The sequence below is a fragment of the Myotis daubentonii genome, chromosome 12, assembly GCF_963259705.1.
Source record: "Myotis daubentonii chromosome 12, mMyoDau2.1, whole genome shotgun sequence".
In the NCBI taxonomy this organism is placed as follows: domain Eukaryota; kingdom Metazoa; phylum Chordata; class Mammalia; order Chiroptera; family Vespertilionidae; genus Myotis; species Myotis daubentonii.
In genome coordinates this window covers 67,200,573-67,217,637 of record NC_081851.1, presented here as the reverse complement: position 1 = coordinate 67,217,637, position 17,065 = coordinate 67,200,573, and the positions used below count along the sequence as shown (strand labels likewise).

The 17,065-nt window shown below is 60.7% G+C and overlaps 1 protein-coding gene and 1 pseudogene across 1 annotated transcript in view; one reads left to right on the top strand and one right to left on the bottom strand.

Moving 5' to 3' along the window:
- The first annotated feature begins 6,035 nt into the window (after nt 1–6,035).
- Nucleotides 6,036–17,065, top strand: part of TOGARAM2 (TOG array regulator of axonemal microtubules 2) — a 35,777-nt gene continuing 24,747 nt past the window's right edge. Inside the window, exons 1-6 of the mRNA XM_059660221.1 lie at nt 6,036–6,151; nt 8,511–8,792; nt 8,910–9,121; nt 9,907–10,097; nt 11,858–11,904; nt 14,532–14,698. Coding sequence (XP_059516204.1) covers nt 6,124–6,151; nt 8,511–8,792; nt 8,910–9,121; nt 9,907–10,097; nt 11,858–11,904; nt 14,532–14,698 — 927 coding nt within the window. The 5' untranslated portion in view covers nt 6,036–6,123. The remainder of the gene's footprint in view (nt 6,152–8,510; nt 8,793–8,909; nt 9,122–9,906; nt 10,098–11,857; nt 11,905–14,531; nt 14,699–17,065) is intronic.
- Nucleotides 10,343–10,437, bottom strand: LOC132214125 (U2 spliceosomal RNA; annotated as a pseudogene).

The window sequence follows — 17,065 nt, the reverse complement described above, 5'->3', positions numbered from 1 at the left end:
CCTGTCCTCCACCTGCAGCTGCTGGGGGCTTGTTCTTGCAGCAATACCCCTGCCACTGGGTCATGATGGCTGGGCTTGGAAGGAAGAGGGGGCCAGGCTCAGTGTCGAGTGGTTTTGTGTTTTATTGAGTACAGTCTTGAAGTGGCCTTGGTGTTATCTCCATTTTTGTAGCTAAAGAAAAACGGGGCTCAGAGAGCTTGGGTAACGTGCCGGCGGTCACACAGCTCACCAGTCCTGAAATTTAGTCTGATTCACCTGTATCAGTACCTCGCTTATGGCTGAATGAGTGAGTGATAGCCTGGACCCAGGAGGTCAGAGGTCAATAGGTCACCTGAGAACATCAAGCATTTCCCTGGAGGTCTATGGGATGGGGGCCTGCTGTTGGGGGGAGGGGACTGGTGTGTGCATGGTAAGCCAAGGGCTGGCTGGAGGCAGCCTGGGTACAGGAAGGGGTGCTATTCAGTCGGAACGTTGCCAATGATGAGTGCCAAATCTGTGTTAAGTCACGTCATTTCTCTGTGCCTAGCCCAGGGTCTGCGCTTGTGGTGTCGACGTTTCAGTCCTAACGTTTTGTCAGGGACACCCCCCCCTGCACCCCCCCCCCCCCGCCCCGCTTCCCTAGGAAGTCCCTCCCGGGTCCCACCCGAGGGCTCTGCATGGAACGCAAGTCAGATGATGACATTCCTTTCCTTGAAACGTCTCTAGCGGCCCCTTTGCCTGCAGAACAGGCCCGGCCTCTGGCCTCTCCGATGGAGCATCCTGCTCTCCCTGCCCTCCCAGGTCTCCCTCCTGGCCCTCGCCACCTTCCCAGACATCCTGCTCTCCCCGCCCTCCCAGGTCTCCCTCCTGGCCCTCATCACCTTCCCAGACATCCTGCTCTCCCCGCCCTCCCAGGTCTCCCTCCTGGCCCTCATCACCTTCCCAGACATCCTGCTCTCCCCGCCCTCCCAGGTCTCCCTCCTGGCCCTCGCCACCTTCCCAGACGGGGCCTTCGTGCCTTTGCTCAGACTGCCGCCTCAGCTGGAACGCTCCCCCCTCTCCCCTCTCCCCTCCCCCCTCCCCGTCTAGGTCCCGCGCTCCCCAGCCCAGCGAGGATGCTGCTTTTCTGTGGAGGGCCTCCCGTGCCTGGTCAGACAGCACTGCTGGTCCCCTGGGTGCCCGCCTCTGCCCAGGGCTGAGGGCCTTCTGCCGGATGCAGTGAGCGCTCGCTCGGCGGCACAGAGTCACGGGTAGAACTGCAGGAGGCCAGGGTCCGTCCGGTTTGCCCCTCTTCCTCTACAGATGCGTCTGTCTCCTCCTCATGAGTATTGCCTATGTCAGCTGGGTCTGTCCTGCAGGAATGGAGGACTGGCCTGTCTTCACTCTAAGATAGCGGGGTGGGCCTGTGTGAGCATGTGTGTGTGTGTGTGGGGGGGGGGGGCAGAGGAGGGGAGTGCAGAGCTGACATTATTGAGCAACTCCATGGGCCTGAATTATTTTCATACATGACTCTATTTAATCCTAACAGGAAGAGGGGCAAGGGTGGGTCTCCCATCCAGCAGTCAGACCCCAAAGCCCAAGTTCTAGGAGTCCCGGGGGCGTTCTGGAGCATTCTGGGCCTTGGGGTGTGGGATGGGAGGGGTGCCTAGCTCTGAGCCTCTCTTCAGAGGGTATTTCCATGGGGCACATATTTTGGGCTCAAAAACTCGGTTCATTAGCTCTGATGACTTTGTCCCCCTCCTTTCCTCTGCTCAGCTTGATGTGGGCACTTAGTTCCCACCGGACAGGCGAGGAGGGGAGCGCTCTGGCTTTCCGGAACCCACATCTCTCTGGGCCTCTGCAAGGAGAAGTGGGCAGTGACATGCCCACACGAAGAGCAGCTACCAGGCAGCAGCCCTGGGCGGGGGTAGGAGGGTGGGGGGATGGGGGGTTGGGGTGCTGGGCAGGTGGGGCTGTGTCTCAAAGCCCAGGCCTTTCTCCTCCCTGCCCTCCCTGCCCTCCCTGCCCTCCCTGCCCTCTGTGCTCTGACCCTTCCTGGGATGACCCTGGGCCAGTCCGAGCTTTTGTTTCCTTTGTGTCCTTTCTGTCACCTTTTTCATTCCTGTGGTGCTGGTCACCATGGGACCTCTGTGGTCATAGCTTCGTGGAAGGAATCGACAAGGTTCAGTTCCCGGAGCTGGAACCCTGAGGCCGAGGGTGGAGGGTCCAGCCAGCCTGGGCAGTCCAGGGCAGCAGGGAGTGAGGACAGAACCCTGGCCCTCAGAACCCGAGACTGTTGCCCTTTAGGCCAAAGCCTGGCTCACCCAATAGGGGACAGCCCCTGCGTGGTGCCCAGAGAGCGCTGGGTGCCAATGGGGGCTTAGTGATTGTCCTAGGGGTCAGGCGCTAAGGGCTGTCCACGCTAACCCCCAAGCTGTGTCTGATTCTGGGCTGGAATTTGTGATTCTAGTTTTTATAGTTTGGATACGCTTCTCTAAGTCCCCACCAGGTCCTGGCCCAAGTGGTTTCCTGGGAGGTGCCATCATTGCTCTCACATAAGACATAGAGATAGGTGGCTGTTTGTCCATGCCCAGCTGTAGCCACCTCCCCTGGGCTGGCTCCTAGGAGACCCTGGGGGCCCGAGAGGTCAGAGGTATAGACCCCGACAGGGGCAGGCCTCAAAGGGCTCCGCCTGCTGGGTGGCCTTGGCAGGGGGTGGCGTGGACCCAGGCTTCCTAACTGGGCGGCCGGTGCCCCTCAGGGCGGGGGTGCTGCAGGCTGTCGTGGCTGGTGGCATTCTGCCCGCTGAGGAGTTTGTGGTGGGCGGGGTGGGAGGCAGACTTGTTCAGAGGGCCCTTTGCCGTAGAGGTGGCCCCTGACCCGCATGCTCTCTGGACTCTCAGGCAGCCCCAAGTCTTCTCTTGAGCCTCCTGGGGAGTGAGCGCTTTGGGAAACCGAGGTAGAAACCTCCACCTTGGCAGCCGATAATGAGAAGCAGGGCTGGGGTCTTGTTCTAAAGTGAATCTGGACCGAATGGCCCAGTAGCTCTCAATCCTATTCAAACATCAAAATCACTCAAGAGGTAAGGGTGGAAAAAGACATAAAGAAAATCCCGGCAACAGGTCCCTGTGGCCTCTCCCTAAAAGACTAATTCAGTAGGGGCCTGCGGCAGGGCCTTGGAATTCGTCATTTTAATCAGCTCCCAGGTGATTCTGAGCTGTGGCCGAGGCTGAGAGCAAGAGCCGTAGCTAAATATCACGTGTCTCCATATAATCTGCATAGACCAGCAGTTCTCAACCTGTGGGTCGCGACCCCTTTGGCGGTCGAACGACCCTTTCACAGGGTCGCCTAAGACCATCCTGCAGATCAGATATTTACATGACGACTCATAACAGTAGCAACATGACAGTTATGAAATAGCAACGAAAATGATTTTATGGTTGGGTCACCACAGGAGGAACGGTATTTAAAGGGCCAGAAGGTTGAGAACCGCTGGCATAGACAGTCTGCTCTGCGTAGGGATGTAGCAGGCGGTTGTGGGGCCTCTGCCCCCAGAGCCCGACTCCAGCTTGTGGGCCCTGACTCAGGTGGGAGGTCTGTCCTCTCCGGCACCTTCCTGGGCTTCGCGGGAAGCAGCCGCCTCACCCATGGGACAGGTACAGGGGCAGGGGCAGGGTCCCGTCCCAGCTCATGGGGCAGGGGCAGGGGCAGGGGCATGGTCCCGTCCCAGCTCATGGGGCAGGGGCAGGGGCAGGGTCCCGTCCCAGCTCATGGGGCAGGGGCAGGGGCAGGGTCCCGTCCCAGCTCATGGGGCAGGGGCAGGGGCAGGGTCCCGTCCCAGCTCATGGGGCAGGGGCAGGGGCAGGGTCCCGTCCCAGCTCATGGGGCAGGGGCAGGGGCAGGGGCAGGGTCCCATCCCAGCTCATGGGGCAGGGGCAGGGGCAGGGGCATGGTCCCGTCCCAGCTCACAGGGCAGGGGCAGGGGCAGGGGCAGGGGCAGGGGCAGGGTCCCGTCCCAGCTCATGGGGCAGGGGCAGGGGCATGGTCCCGTCCCAGCTCATGGGGCAGGGGCAGGGGCAGGGGCAGGGGCAGGGTCCCGTCCCAGCTCATGGGGCAGGGGCAGGGGCAGGGTCCCGTCCCAGCTCACAGGGCAGGGGCAGGGGCAGGGGCAGGGGCAGGGTCCCGTCCCAGCTCATGGGGCAGGGGCAGGGGCATGGTCCCGTCCCAACTCATGGGGCAGGGGCAGGGGCAGGGGCAGGGTCCCGTCCCAGCTCACAGGGCAGGGGCAGGGGCAGGGGCAGGGGCAGGGTCCCGTCCCAGCTCATGGGGCAGGGGCAGGGGCATGGTCCCGTCCCAACTCATGGGGCAGGGGCAGGGGCAGGGTCCCGTCCCAGCTCATGGGACAGGTACAGGGGCAGGGGCAGGGGCAGGGTCCCGTCCCAGCTCATGGGACAGGTACAGGGGCAGGGGCAGGGGCAGGGTCCCGTCCCAGCTCACGGGGAAGGGGCAGGGGCAGGGGTAGGGGCAGGGGCAGAGTCCCGTCCCAGCTCATGGGGAAGGGGCAGGGGCAGGGGCAGGGTCCCGTCCCAGCTCACGGGGAAGGGGCAGGGGCAGGGGTAGGGGCAGGGGCAGGGTCCCGTCCCAGCTCACGGGGAAGGGGCAGGGGCAGGGGCAGGGGCAGGGTCCCGTCCCAGCTCACGGGGAAGGGGCAGGGGCAGGGGTAGGGGCAGGGGCAGGGTCCCGTCCCAGCTCACGGGGAAGGGGCAGGGGCAGGGGCAGGGGCAGGGTCCCGTCCCAGCTCACGGGGAAGGGGCAGGGGCAGGGGCAGGGTCCCGTCCCAGCTCACCGGGGCCGGTCGGGTGTTGGGACCTGCCCTGCCAAGTGCATCTTCCGCCACCTTGCTGGGGAGCAGTGCTGTGTCTCAGGGACATTCCTGGCTGCTGGTCACAACCATGTGGCCAATCCCATCCCCAGAGCCAGCAGACAGGGAGCGGTCCTCTCCCCCGGGTGTGAGAAAGCTTCTGAGAGCCCCAGTAGGTGGGAGACCTGGAGAGGGCTGGGCTGGGCCTCTGTGGGCCAGGAGGGTTGCTAGGAGCCGCTGTGCCTCTGGGGCCAGGGCGGGGCTGGTGACGAGCTGGTTTCCAGATGGCGGGCAGGTCCTCTTGTCCGGAGCTGGGAGCTCCTGCTCAGCCAGAGGGAGCTGGCGCTGCGTCGTGCCCGTCCCCACATGCCGTCTCGAGGGAGCCACTTCGGAGGAGATTTGGTGGCCTGTTAGACGTAGACGTGGCCTCGACCCCTGATCTTATCACCGATCCGCTCCGGCCGCCCATCGCCCTACCTGTCAGGGTGAGAGTGGCTCACCATGGTCTCAGCAAAGAATTTATAAACGTGGGTGAAGTCACAGGGTCTGTGGAGAGACCCTTGTCATGTAGAAAGAGGATGAAGTCAGACTGAGGACAAGAGCTGATGGCTGACCCCAGAGGTTGAAGGGAGGCTGGGAGGAGGCCTGGGTGGTCAAGCGGTCAGCGCAGGACGATGAAGTGGCTGCGAGGGCCGGGGGTTGGCTTGGCAGTGCGACTGAGAATGAGAGCCAAGGGCTGCGGGCAGACAGACAGGACGCCCTGAACGGAGACGCGGGCGGGGTCCTGGGAGGTGCCACCAGGTGCCGCATGATGACAGGGTCACACGCCCCACCTGCCTCCCGACGTCAGGGAGCTCGGCAGAAACTGACGAGAAGCACAGGGTCAGACTCCCCGTGACGGTTCCACCGTCCCCACCATCCCGAGACCGAGGCGTCCCTGTCGGAGCCACAGGCGAAGCAGGTGTGTGGTTTCCGATGCCCCATCATGAACTCTGTCCACAGCCACGTGGCCTGGACCCTCGGGCTGTGAAATGCCCGGTGAAATGCCCAGAGCCCAACGTCAGAAAAGAGCTGCCCTTCGGTCCAGGGCAGGTCTCACTGTGGAAGGCAGGGCTGCGTTTAGCCCCCGACAGGCCTCCGGGAGTAAGAAGGTCTCTGTGTAAGAAGCATGGTTATTCCTGCGCTGACTTCTCTCTGCCCGCCCACCACAGGTTGGGGCCCTTGGACCCTCGAGGACCGTCCTCGCGGCCCAGAACGTCGCTGCGGCCTCTGGACGACCTCCCGGCACCTCCTCTGCCCGGGGCATGGGCAACCGCGATGCTGCCCCCCCAGGTAAGGGGCATCCAGGGAGGCCCCAGCTCGGGGACTGGACTCGCCAGGGAGACGTAGCCGGGCGCTGTGTCCCCCATCCCCGCCCAGCTCTCCGTGGGCGAGCACAGCCCTCTGGCTCAGTGTGCTGTGTGTGTGTGTGTGGGGGGGAGGCGGGGGGGGGGGGGGGTTCCTGGCCTGGGGAGGAGCTGAGAATGTCCTAAGGACTCGGCCAGAGCTCTGCCTCCTCTCTGAGCTGGGGGCTGCCTGCCCCGTGGTGGGAGAAGGAGGATGGGCAGAGGACAGGGGGCTGGGCCGCAGGGAGGGCTGTGTCCCCCCCGCCCCCCCCCGCCCCCGTTTCCTCAGCTGACAAGGCCGGAGAGTGGGAGCCGTGTGGCCGGCTCGGTGTCAGGGGACAGGGTTCCAGGATTGGCGCTGCCTGTGGGAGCCGCTGTGGGAGCCTCAGTTTCCCCTGGCGAGTGAGGGCGTCGGCGGGTCCTGCCCTCAGTGCAATGGGTGCTTGCGAGGTGGGAGCCACTGTTCCCTGGGGAGGTTGGAGGGAAGCCGGGCGACCACTTGGGAGGGAGGCAGGGAGCTCGAGGCCTGAGGCCCAAGCAGTTCAGGGAGCAGCCACTGTGCTCAGGGCAGAGCACCCGGGGCTTGGGCACATCAGTGTGAAGACAACCGCTGGTGAGCGCTGGTCAGCTCCTGCTGGGCATTCTGCCACTCTGCCAGGCCTGGTGTGTGGTAGGGAAGTGGGAGGTGCTGAAGGCAGGAGAAAAATCTAGAAATAGAAAGATGATGTGACCGATGTGATCATGGGAACCCTGGTCCCGTTCAACGCTCTTGTTTGCTGATCTGGGGACGAGACTCACAGACGTTCACATATTTCCTGAGGTCACTCAGGACAGGAACAGGGGGACCCGACTCCTGACTCCTTGTTTAGGGACCTTCCGCTGGGGGTGGGCGTGCTGGGTTTTCAGGACCCTCAGTTTCTCTGCTCTGTGACTTCCTGCTCGGCTCCCAGCTGCGGCCGATTTCCTCGCGGAGCCCGGTTCCAGGGGTTCGGATGGAGAATCTGATCTGGTCACTTGTCCTCTGTCAGGCCCGCCCCTCACAGGCCTGCGGCTGGCACCCCGTGCACCTTTCCTCGGTTCTGGTGCCAGCACCAGGCCAGTGCCAGCGGCCTGGGCATCGTCTCGGTTCACACCAAGGTGCCCCAGGAGAGCTGCGGGTGTGGTGGGTTCTGAGAGCTGGTCTGTCTGTCTGTCTGCCCTGCCTGCCCCTCTCCCCCTAAGGTCCAGGCCCCTTCAGGCCCCCTTTAAACACTTCCCTTCCTGAAGGTTTTCCTCCCGCTCCATGCACCAGGCACCCTCTGCCCGCTCCACGGCCGTCTCACATCTTACCCTGTAATGAACCCACTTAGGAACAGATCTTATTTCTCTCGCAGACTGAACGCCCTTCAGCGGTAAAGACTGTGGTTCGCGCAGTGGAATGTAAATTAGATGCAATTCTCCACTGCGTTTATTCCTCACAAACTGTCAAAGGGCTCTGTCGGACGGAATCTTAAACTGGGGTAATACGCACTCGAAGACCCTAAAGAGAAAGAACGCTCGGTGTGTGTGTGTGTGTGTGTGTGTGTGTGTGTGTGTGAGAGAGAGAGAGAGAGAGAGAGAGAGAGAGAGAGAGAGAGAGAGAGACTGGGCAACAATTCTGCTTGGGGACAATAGTGTGCAGATGTTTTACTACCTAAGAAAGAAAAAGATTCAGAAGATTTTAAAATCTCACAGAGGTGCTGCTCTAGCCTATGTGTTCTCATGGTCCTGCCATAAATTACAAATAATTTGCTCTAAGGCAACACATTAAGAAAGAACCTCTGTTAAAAAACAAACAGCAACAACAACACCGAGCAGGCCTCTCACGCCTAGTCCCCCACGCCTGCCAGTGCTGGGCAGGGGCTGGACGCTGGAGCGTTTGCGGAGGGAGTGATTGGATGCACCGTGTCTGCCTGGGGCAGGATCGGCTCTGGTTCGCCTGCGACTCTTTCCCGCCGGTGCGGTGTGTCCGGTGCTCAGTAACCCGGGAGCTGGTCGGATGCTGGAGATTGGTGGCGGGTCCCTGGGCAGGAGGCCTCCCGCCTGTGCTGTGATAGGGCTGCATACGGAGTCCCCTCTCGCCCTCTGGCCACCTCGCGATCAGGCCTTTGCAGGTTCCCTGCTCTCTAGATGCCGCTGAACAAATGAATCAACCCAAGGGGGGGTTGGGGGGGGGCGAGCAGGGAAGGACTGGATTCACGGGGCAGACGGCTGACGGTCCAGGGAAGCGGTGCCTGGTGCCGCCCTGGGCTCTGTGTGCCAAACCACTCGTGCCTCTATCTCCCCAGCTTCCCTCCAGCCAACGCCCAGCGTCCTGCTGGAGAAGCCCTCGCAGCTCTCGAGTGGACATGGGGACCCTGGCAGCCTCATGCTGGACGCTCCCCTGAAGGGCTGGCAGGCCAGGAATGGCCACCCCGGGAACCTCGGGGCCCTGTCCCAGGGGCCCCTCCCTCTGGTGCCCCTCCCTTCGCTGGAGTCAGAGGCCAGCAGTGTGGCCCGGGACACCACCCAGATCAAGGACAAGCTCAAGAAAAGGCGGCTCTCAGAGGGCTTGGCAGCATCTTCCCAAGGTGAGTCTGGGACCCCCCCCCCCGCCTTCCACCCGCCCCAGGCCAGCCTCTGAAGTACCCCCACTCTCTGAGCTCCTGGGACTAACTTATTCCCCATCGCCCCCCCCCCCAATACAGCCTCTCTGGATCCTGGGGGAGGCCCCAAAGGAGTGGCCCTGAGGAGTGGCATCCCCCGGACCACCTCTCAGAGGCTGCTGAGGCTGCCCCGGCCCATGCCTCCCATCCAGAGCACCCCCACCACCCCCGAAGCCAGCGGAGCCAAGGAGAGGGGTGTGGACCAGCTGGGGAGCAGCCAGGGGCCCCAGGAGAGGAGCCCTGGTGCCCAGGAGGTAAGGACTCGACTACTCTCCGTCCTTCTGTCTTCCTTCCATCCTTTCTCACCCCCTTTTCCCGAGCCCCGAGCTTCTCCAGGGGCCTCCCAGGTGCCGCCCTCGGGGTGGGAGGGGGCTTGGGCCCCCATCTCGTCGCCCCCCACAGTGTCCCACACCATTGCAGCTGGAGCCTGGAGGCTGCCCCTGAGTCCTGGAGTTTCTGTTGAGCAGAGGCTGTGTGGCCACCTGTCCTGCACTTGGGGTCCTCGGCCTCCTCAGGCCTAAAGGCTCCAGAATCCCACCTGCCCCTGGCCCTTCCCGTGTCAGGCTGGGGCGTGTGGCCGAGGGGGAGAATGCTGGCTGAGGACTCGGGAGCTGGGGCTCTGGCTTCTCCTCTGCTCCTCCCTGGTTGTGTGACCTTGGCCTGGTCACCTCCCTCCCTGGGCCCCAGTTGCACATCTGTAGGAAGAGGGGGTTGGACCAGACGCTTTTGAGGATCCCTCCCAGTCCTGGTGGTCTAGGATTTTTCTAAAATGAGAAAAACAGAAAACAAGAAGAAGAAAAGGGATTGGAGCAGGGATGAAGGGACCCCTTGCAGGCTCGTCGCCTGGAGTGGTGAGGAAACATTGAGCTTCCTGGGTCCCAGGGCTGTGAGGCTGGAAGAGAAACGGAGCACACTTCCAGCACTGCCGCCTACCCAGGCGGCTCCCAAAGGAAGGGCCACCCTGTGTGAGGGGCCCCGAGGGTGAGTGTCCCGGGGGCATGTTTCTGTGGGCCATACCTTCCTCCTCCTCCGCTCCCAGGTGCACATCTCCCGGCAATACCTGCACTGCAGTGACCAGAAGCTGCACAAGTCCCTGGGGGGCATGGTGATCCCGCCCATCCCGAAGGTCGGGGTGCCCACTGGGGCCGCCTCCTGCACACCTGGCTCCCTTCCCAGCCTCTTGCCCCCAGGCCAGGATGTCCTCGCGGGCCCGAGGGCCCCCCATGCACGGTAAGCCCTAAGTCAACCTCCCCCCCCCCCCCGCAGGCCTCTCTCCTGCTATCCCCCCAGGATCTGCTTGGGGTCCCCATGGCTGAACCTCCCTGCCAGAGCAGAGCCCCGGGGGCCCAGGCGTGTGAGGAGCAGGGTCCCCCACCCGTGAGCCACACACCTGGGGAGGCTGCAGCCTCGTGACCCCGCTCTGATCTGAACTCCCCCCAATGCCTCAGCCTCCGTCTCCTACAGTTCCCTGGTGTGAGTGGTCGCTGCAGTGATGACTCAGATACACAGGATTTTAAACTGATAAGAACAGATACTACACTTGATCTTAGCCAAAAGGCCGAGAAGCGATGAGGATTTTAAAGCTCTGTTGCAAGGTAGCTCTTTGTTATTGTGTATTTTCTTAATAAGTGGATACTAAAAACGCAAGCATTCTGAGCTTGAGGCAATGTGGGGAGGGTAAGCCTACGAAACTTTGAAAGGGTCTTCGTATCCAGGAGGGCTGGGAACCAGGGGGCGGAGGGCCCCTGGGCTGTAACGAACCCGGGCTTATGGAGTGTAAGCAGGACAGACGGTGTTCTGCAGATGGCCAGGCACATCCGTGTGGTCAGTCCAGACGGACATCGGAGCCTGTGTGTGTGTGTGTGTGTGTGTGTGTGTGTGTGAGAGAGAGAGAGAGAGAGAGACTGAGAGAGAGAGAGAGAGATCCTGTTGACGTATTTCTCCCCCATTTCTCTGGGGCCTGATGTCCTGAATTCTCCCACTGCTCTCAAGCTCTTCGCTCTGTGTCTCCCGGCTGCCGTCCTGTCTGTACCCATGTCCCCCCTTCCCCCAACCCGGCTGGGGTGTGGGGCTGTCTGTGGACCTGCTCCTGGGCCAGAGCCTTCTCTGGATTCTCACGCAGTGGTGGGCTCCACCGACCTCCACGCCCTCACCACCAGACACCCCTCCCCCTCTCCCGCCCGACATCAGACCCCCGCCCTCCGAGGGGCGCTCTGGGTGGCTAGAGTGTCCAGAGTGACTCTGGCTCCGGACCAGTGGCCTTTCCGTCCATCCCGTTGGCCTTCACTCTGTGCATCGTTTGAGCTTGATGCCCTGAGCTCTTCTGCTCCGTCCGTGCCTGCTCTTGACCTTACGGGCAGCTTCCCGTGTGCCCTCTCTCATCCACCGTAAACGCGGCCGCTCCCGGAGTTTGTCCCAGGGCCCTGTCTCCCACCCCCTTCCCTTCCCTGGCATCTTATCTGTGTGGCGGCTCCCAAGGCTCTGTGGGCGTGGGTGACCTCCACATCCCCGCTCTGCCCGAGGCCTCCCCAGGGCCACGCTCCGGGCTGGGCCTCCCCGGGTGCAGGGGAGAGAGTCTTACTCACAGGAGGAGGGGGAGTTTAGGGGTCATGCTCTCATGAGAGGGGGCCGTTTGGCGGACTTGAGCTCCGTCTGCTCCGACCTGGGAGATGTGACCGTACCTGCTGCAGGTCCCAGCCGGGGTGGGCTTCCTTCAGGACCGAGCAGATCCGTGTAGACCGGCTTCCCTGGGAATCGAGGGCCTGTGCAGCCAGGAACGGGCTCGGAGCTGGGTTTGGACGCCCGGTTGAGGTTGCAGAAGGAGCTACAGCTTTGAACTCTTGGGCCCTCTCTTTACAGGGCGCCCTCCACCCCCCTGCACAGGATCCCCCCTCGGCTGCCACCCCGTCCGTCCTCGAGCTGCCTCCCCAGGCCCCACAGCCCCTCCCTTGCCATTGCTCACAGTGCTTTTCTCCCCCCATTCCTTTAAGATTGGTTCGGGACAGTGGGCCTCGGGAGAAGACCCCTAAACCTCTGGGTATGTACTCTCCTTGTGCACCCCCACCTGTCAGTCAAGCTCGGGTTCCTGGGCTGGGTCCTGGGATCAGAATTAGGGCCGGAGGAGACCTGAGAGCTGTGGGACCCAAGCCCCTCCTTTCACGGACGGGGACGCTGATGCCAGCTGCTGTGCCAGCGAGTTCCTGGGCACCAGTGCGTGGCGACCAGCTGAGAGAGGGGGCGCTGCCTTGGCGGGACCTTCTCCTGGTCTCTGAGTGTGGAAGCAGCCAGCCTGTCCCCTCACACCCAGGCCCACGTGGCTCCCCAGCTGCCTCCTGACACGTGGTGAGGCCGCCCCTGCCCTGTGTGATCAGGAGAGGAGAGCATTCCTCGCCAGAGGAGGGGAGAAGTTAAACCCCTGGGTCAGCCAGCAGGGGTCAGGGTCAGGGAACAGGGCCCAGGGGCTGGAGGGGAGGCAGGGCCGGCAGGAGGCTGAGCGCAGACAGGATGTAGACCGGGAGGAGGCTCTCCAACCTGATGCCCTAGCTGTGGAGAGGGGGGAGGAGACGGCAGCTGAGCCCCGGGCAGGTTAGCCGAGGGGCCCTGGGCAGGGCACCCTAAGCCCGGCCCCATGCCGGGTTGGAGGCAGCTGTGAGCTGACCAGCAGGTGGGTGGGCTCCCAGGCCAGCTTCCGTAACCAGCTCAGCAGGTGGGTCAGTTGGCGAGGGGCAGGCTGCTGCCCCGGGGCCCCAGGGTCAGGGGTGAAGCTGGGCCCGAGAGGCAGGCCGGGCACAGAAACCTCCGTGGCAGCTGCGTCTCCCCCTCCCAGGCCGGGCAGAGGCGGGGGAGCTCAGGGGGCCTGTGTGACGCACTCTGGCACCCCGAGTGTCCCTGCAGAGCTAACCCTGAGAATGCTGGTGCGGGGTTTGGGGCAGGAGATCCCAGCCCGTACCACCCCCTCACCTGCCTGACCAGCTGCTGCTTGGGCACCATGTCCCCCTGGGGGGGCGCTGCTTGGACAGGCATTCTAGGGTGTCTCTTGGGGTGCAGGTGAGGAGGGGGGATACAAAGTAGCAAAGTCCTTAAAGGGTCCTCAGTCCTCCAGCAATACAGCCCAATACATGTGACGCCCCTGGGACCGAGGGGCTCATGTGGTGTTGTCTGAAGCCGAGGGCTTCCCCGAGCCTGGGGGCACCCTGCTGTCCTTGCCGGCAGCTGGCACCCGGACACCTGCGCCCTCTGCCCACCTCTTACCTCTGGGCAGATGCAGCCCAGCCAGCCCCTCCTCCTCGGCCACTGGCCCTCCTCCAGGCCGTGGGTGCCCCGTGCACCAAGCAGAGGAAGCCTTCGCAGAGGCGTGGTCGGGCGGAGCACCAGGGTGCCCGCAGGGCTCCCGGGGCACCAGCCTCAGGCGTCCGTTCCGGCCTCAGGCAGCCCCAGATGGTGCCCCATCTGAGGGGACCCTGATTTGCAGGTTCACCCCAGGGCAGCGAGCTCCAAACTGTGTGAGCAGGAGAAACTGATAACATCTCTTTCATTCAAAGAGAACTAATGAACCTACCCCCACCCCGCTTCCGTAAGAAATGTACTTTTACAAACATCTGGTTGGGCCCAGCCAGTGTGGCTCAGTGGTTGAGTGTTGACCCATGAACCAGGAGGCACATGCCCAGGTTGCGGGTTCGATCCCCGGTGTGGGCACGCAGGAGGCAGCCGATCCATGATTCTCTTTCATCATTGATGTTTCTATCTCTCTCCCCTTCTTCTCTGAAATCAATAAAAATATATTAAAAAAACTTTTGGGAAAATATAAAAATACTATGGGTTTGATGTCTTTTGGAAATGAATTTGTATTTTATTACTCACCAAAGCATCTGGAGGCTGCTGGGTCCCAGCTTTCCTGTCTGTAAAGTGAGAGAATTGGCTTGGCATTCGTTCTCTGGCCCCTCGGTGCCGTGTCATAGGCTGACAGGTGCATGGTGGTATAAAATGGGCAGTGGGCTCACTTTATTTTTTCCCTGAGGTACATACCTCCCAGATCAGACAGATTTATATTCTTAGGAAAATCTTAAACCACTCAGATAGCAGGTCTGATGTTTCTTGCCCAGCTTCCTCCCCACCTTTCCCTATATTAGAATAAGATGTGTAGTAATTATTGAATAAATGAATGAAGGGATGAGTGAATGGATGAATGAAAGGAGGAGGATATTGGTCTTTGGACAGCCTGCGCTATGCCTGTCAGTGCATCTCTGTAGAGTCCATTTAACTTGGGTCTCTCTCCAGCCGAGAAGTATTGGGCAGAAGACTTGAGGGTGGAGGGCTTAGGCAGTAAATGTTACCACAATCGCAGGGTCATAGAGCCTCTGGGCTTCCCAGGGGATGGCTGCTGCTTCGGGGTGCTGGGTGTCCTCAGTTCCTTTTGTTTTGTTTTTTAATGTTTTTATTGATTTTTAGAGAGAGAGGAAGGGAGTGGCATAGATAGAAACATCAGTGAGAAACATCATCCATAGGCTGCCTCCTGCACGCCCCCTAGTGGGGATTGAGCCTGCAACCTGGGCATGGGCCCTGACCTGGGAATGGAACCAGTGACCTCTTGGTTCATGGGTCGATGCTCAACCACTGAGCCACACTGGCCAGGCCTCAGTGCTATTCTTGTTCTTGACTCCTCAGAGCCAACATCTTCAGCCCCGCATGTCAAAGGCAGGTCTGCCGCCCCCGAGGAGCCTGCTCCATCTTCGTCTCGGTCTGCTCCTGCGCCGACAACCTCCTCCTCCAGCCACGCCGAAGACGCCCAGCCCTTGCTGAGAGAAGGGTACCCCAGGGAGAGCAGCACCAAGGTATCGGGAAAGCGAGAGGAGGAGGACGTCGGGGTCAGAGTGGACCACTGGCTGATCGCAAGCGTGTTTTTGAAATATCCCAGTGTGTGTCCAGCTGGAGGCAGATGCCCCTAGCACTTAAGGCGAGAACCTGCAGAGGGCCTGGGAGAAGGCTGAAGAAAAGAAGAGAAACGAGAGAGAAGGGGCGAGGGGGACGAGGTGAAGGGCAGAGTGCGGGGGGGGGGGGGGGGTTGGGGGGAGCTGAGGGCAGCCCTGAGGGAGGGAGGGAGGGCAGAAGGAGGTCACACCTGGTTCCGAGGGAAGCAGGATGTGGAGGAGAGTCCAGAGGGACTTAGGTGCACCGAGCCCAGTAATCTGAGCCAGCACCCAAGATAGCAGGCGCGAGGCAGCTGACGGAGGCAGACCAGCCAAGGGCTGTGCTTGACAGGCTGACAAGTGGCTGCACTTAGAAGGTGACCTTGGCCCAGACGATTCTCTGCGCCGAGTGAATTTAGTGAAGCCAGGAGAGGCACTGTGTGGGGGCTCGCACTCCTTCTTAGGAAGAGATATAAAAGTGCCAAAAACATCCCCCGAAGGCCTGCTGTGTACGTGTGCTGTGCTAGGACTGGGATCAGTGATGGCGAGGGTCAGGTCCGGGCCACAGCCCTTCCACTCCCGAGAGGCGACACCGTGAACAAAGGAAGAATAACTCAGTGCTGGGAAGTGACCCCTCCCCCACCTCACTGTGGCCATTCACTCCCGTGGTCACTGCCAATCACTTCACCCCCACCGGCATCTCAAGCTCAAGCATCCCCCTCACTCACCACTGTCTCCTGTTGTTCTAGCTCAATCCATCTAATATTCCAGCTCTAATATTTTGTTCCTTCTTATGTATAAAGGATAGTCTCCTTGGAATTGGATCATTCCTATTAGCGTCTTTGCTCTCTGTTATTTCTTTCTTCTTAACAAAACAAAACAAAGCCAGAACCATTCTTTCCCGAGTCCACTGGAGTCAGGCTCTAGTCCCCCCCGTTCCACCCCTCCCACCCCCCCGCAAACTGCCCACATTCAGGCCACTGAGGACCACCACGGTCCCAGGGGTGGCGCACCACTGTCCCCTTTTAACTTGACCCATTGGCAGCTTTCTTAGCTCATCCTACTTGGATTCCCTCCTGGGGTTGGAGGCAAGGGATTGGCTTCTTCCTTGGTTCTCTGCCTCCATCAATGGCAGCTCCTTCCTAGTCCACCTTTGCTGGACCCTCTTCACATTCCTGACCTCTGCATGCTGGAGGCCCCCAGAGCTCAGACTTCTGGCCTCTTATCCATTTACACCGACCCCATGACCTGGTACAATGCATGGCCCTGAGTGCCATCTATACGCCAGAGGACTTCCCAATGTCCCTTCCAGCCCAGACCTTCCCCTGGCATCAAGTAGCAGTGAAATTATCTATGTATATAAAAGCCAAGCGACTAGAACGACTGGAATGACCGGTCACTATGATGCTCACTGTAGCTGGCCAACCAGCCTGATGGGGGCGGGGCCGGCTGGCCAACCTCCTGCAGCCCCTCCCTCCGGCTGGCCGGCCCCCACCTGTGCACGAATTCATTCACCGGGTCTCTAGTATATATAATATATATGACCTAAATTATTGTATAAGTTATATATTATATATAACCTTATCCAGATAGATAGGTAGAGAGATAGAGAGATAGAGAGATACTCACCTTCTATGGTGGGTGGCAGTAAAAGGCAACTCCAGCCGTCCAGCTGCTCCGGCCAAAAATCTTGGGCCTATCCCATCCTTGCCTCCTCTCTCTCTCTCATCGCACACCTCACACATCAGCAAGAGCAGTGGGCTCCATTTTGAAATAGTCCAGATCCAGCCAGTCTGCCATCCCAGTCCTGCTACCCTCATGCAAGCCCATCACTCCAACACGTGTGAACTCTTGTTTTATTTTTTTCAACTTCTTGTGTTAAATTATTTCAAAACTAGAGGCCCGGTGCACGGATTTGTGCACTGGTGGGGTTCCTTGGCCTGGCCTGCATCCTCTCGCAATCTGGGACTCCTCAGGGAATGTCGGAGGCCTGGTGCATGGATTCAGCCCAATCCCCACAGGCCAGGCCGAGGGACCCCACTGGTGCATGAATCCGTGCACCAGGCCTCTAGTATACATATAAGAGTTTTGGTTAATCTCTTCCTGTCTTCCCCCTCCCCTCTTCCCTCTGAGATTCATTAATCTGTTCCATATTTCCATGCCTGTGCGTTGAGCGTCTGTCCCTGGTAGTCAGTGCATGTCATAGCTACAGGTCAAATGGTCGAACGGTCGCTGAGGCATATATGTATATATATAAATTAAAACAAAACAACACTTAGAGCCCCTCCCCCA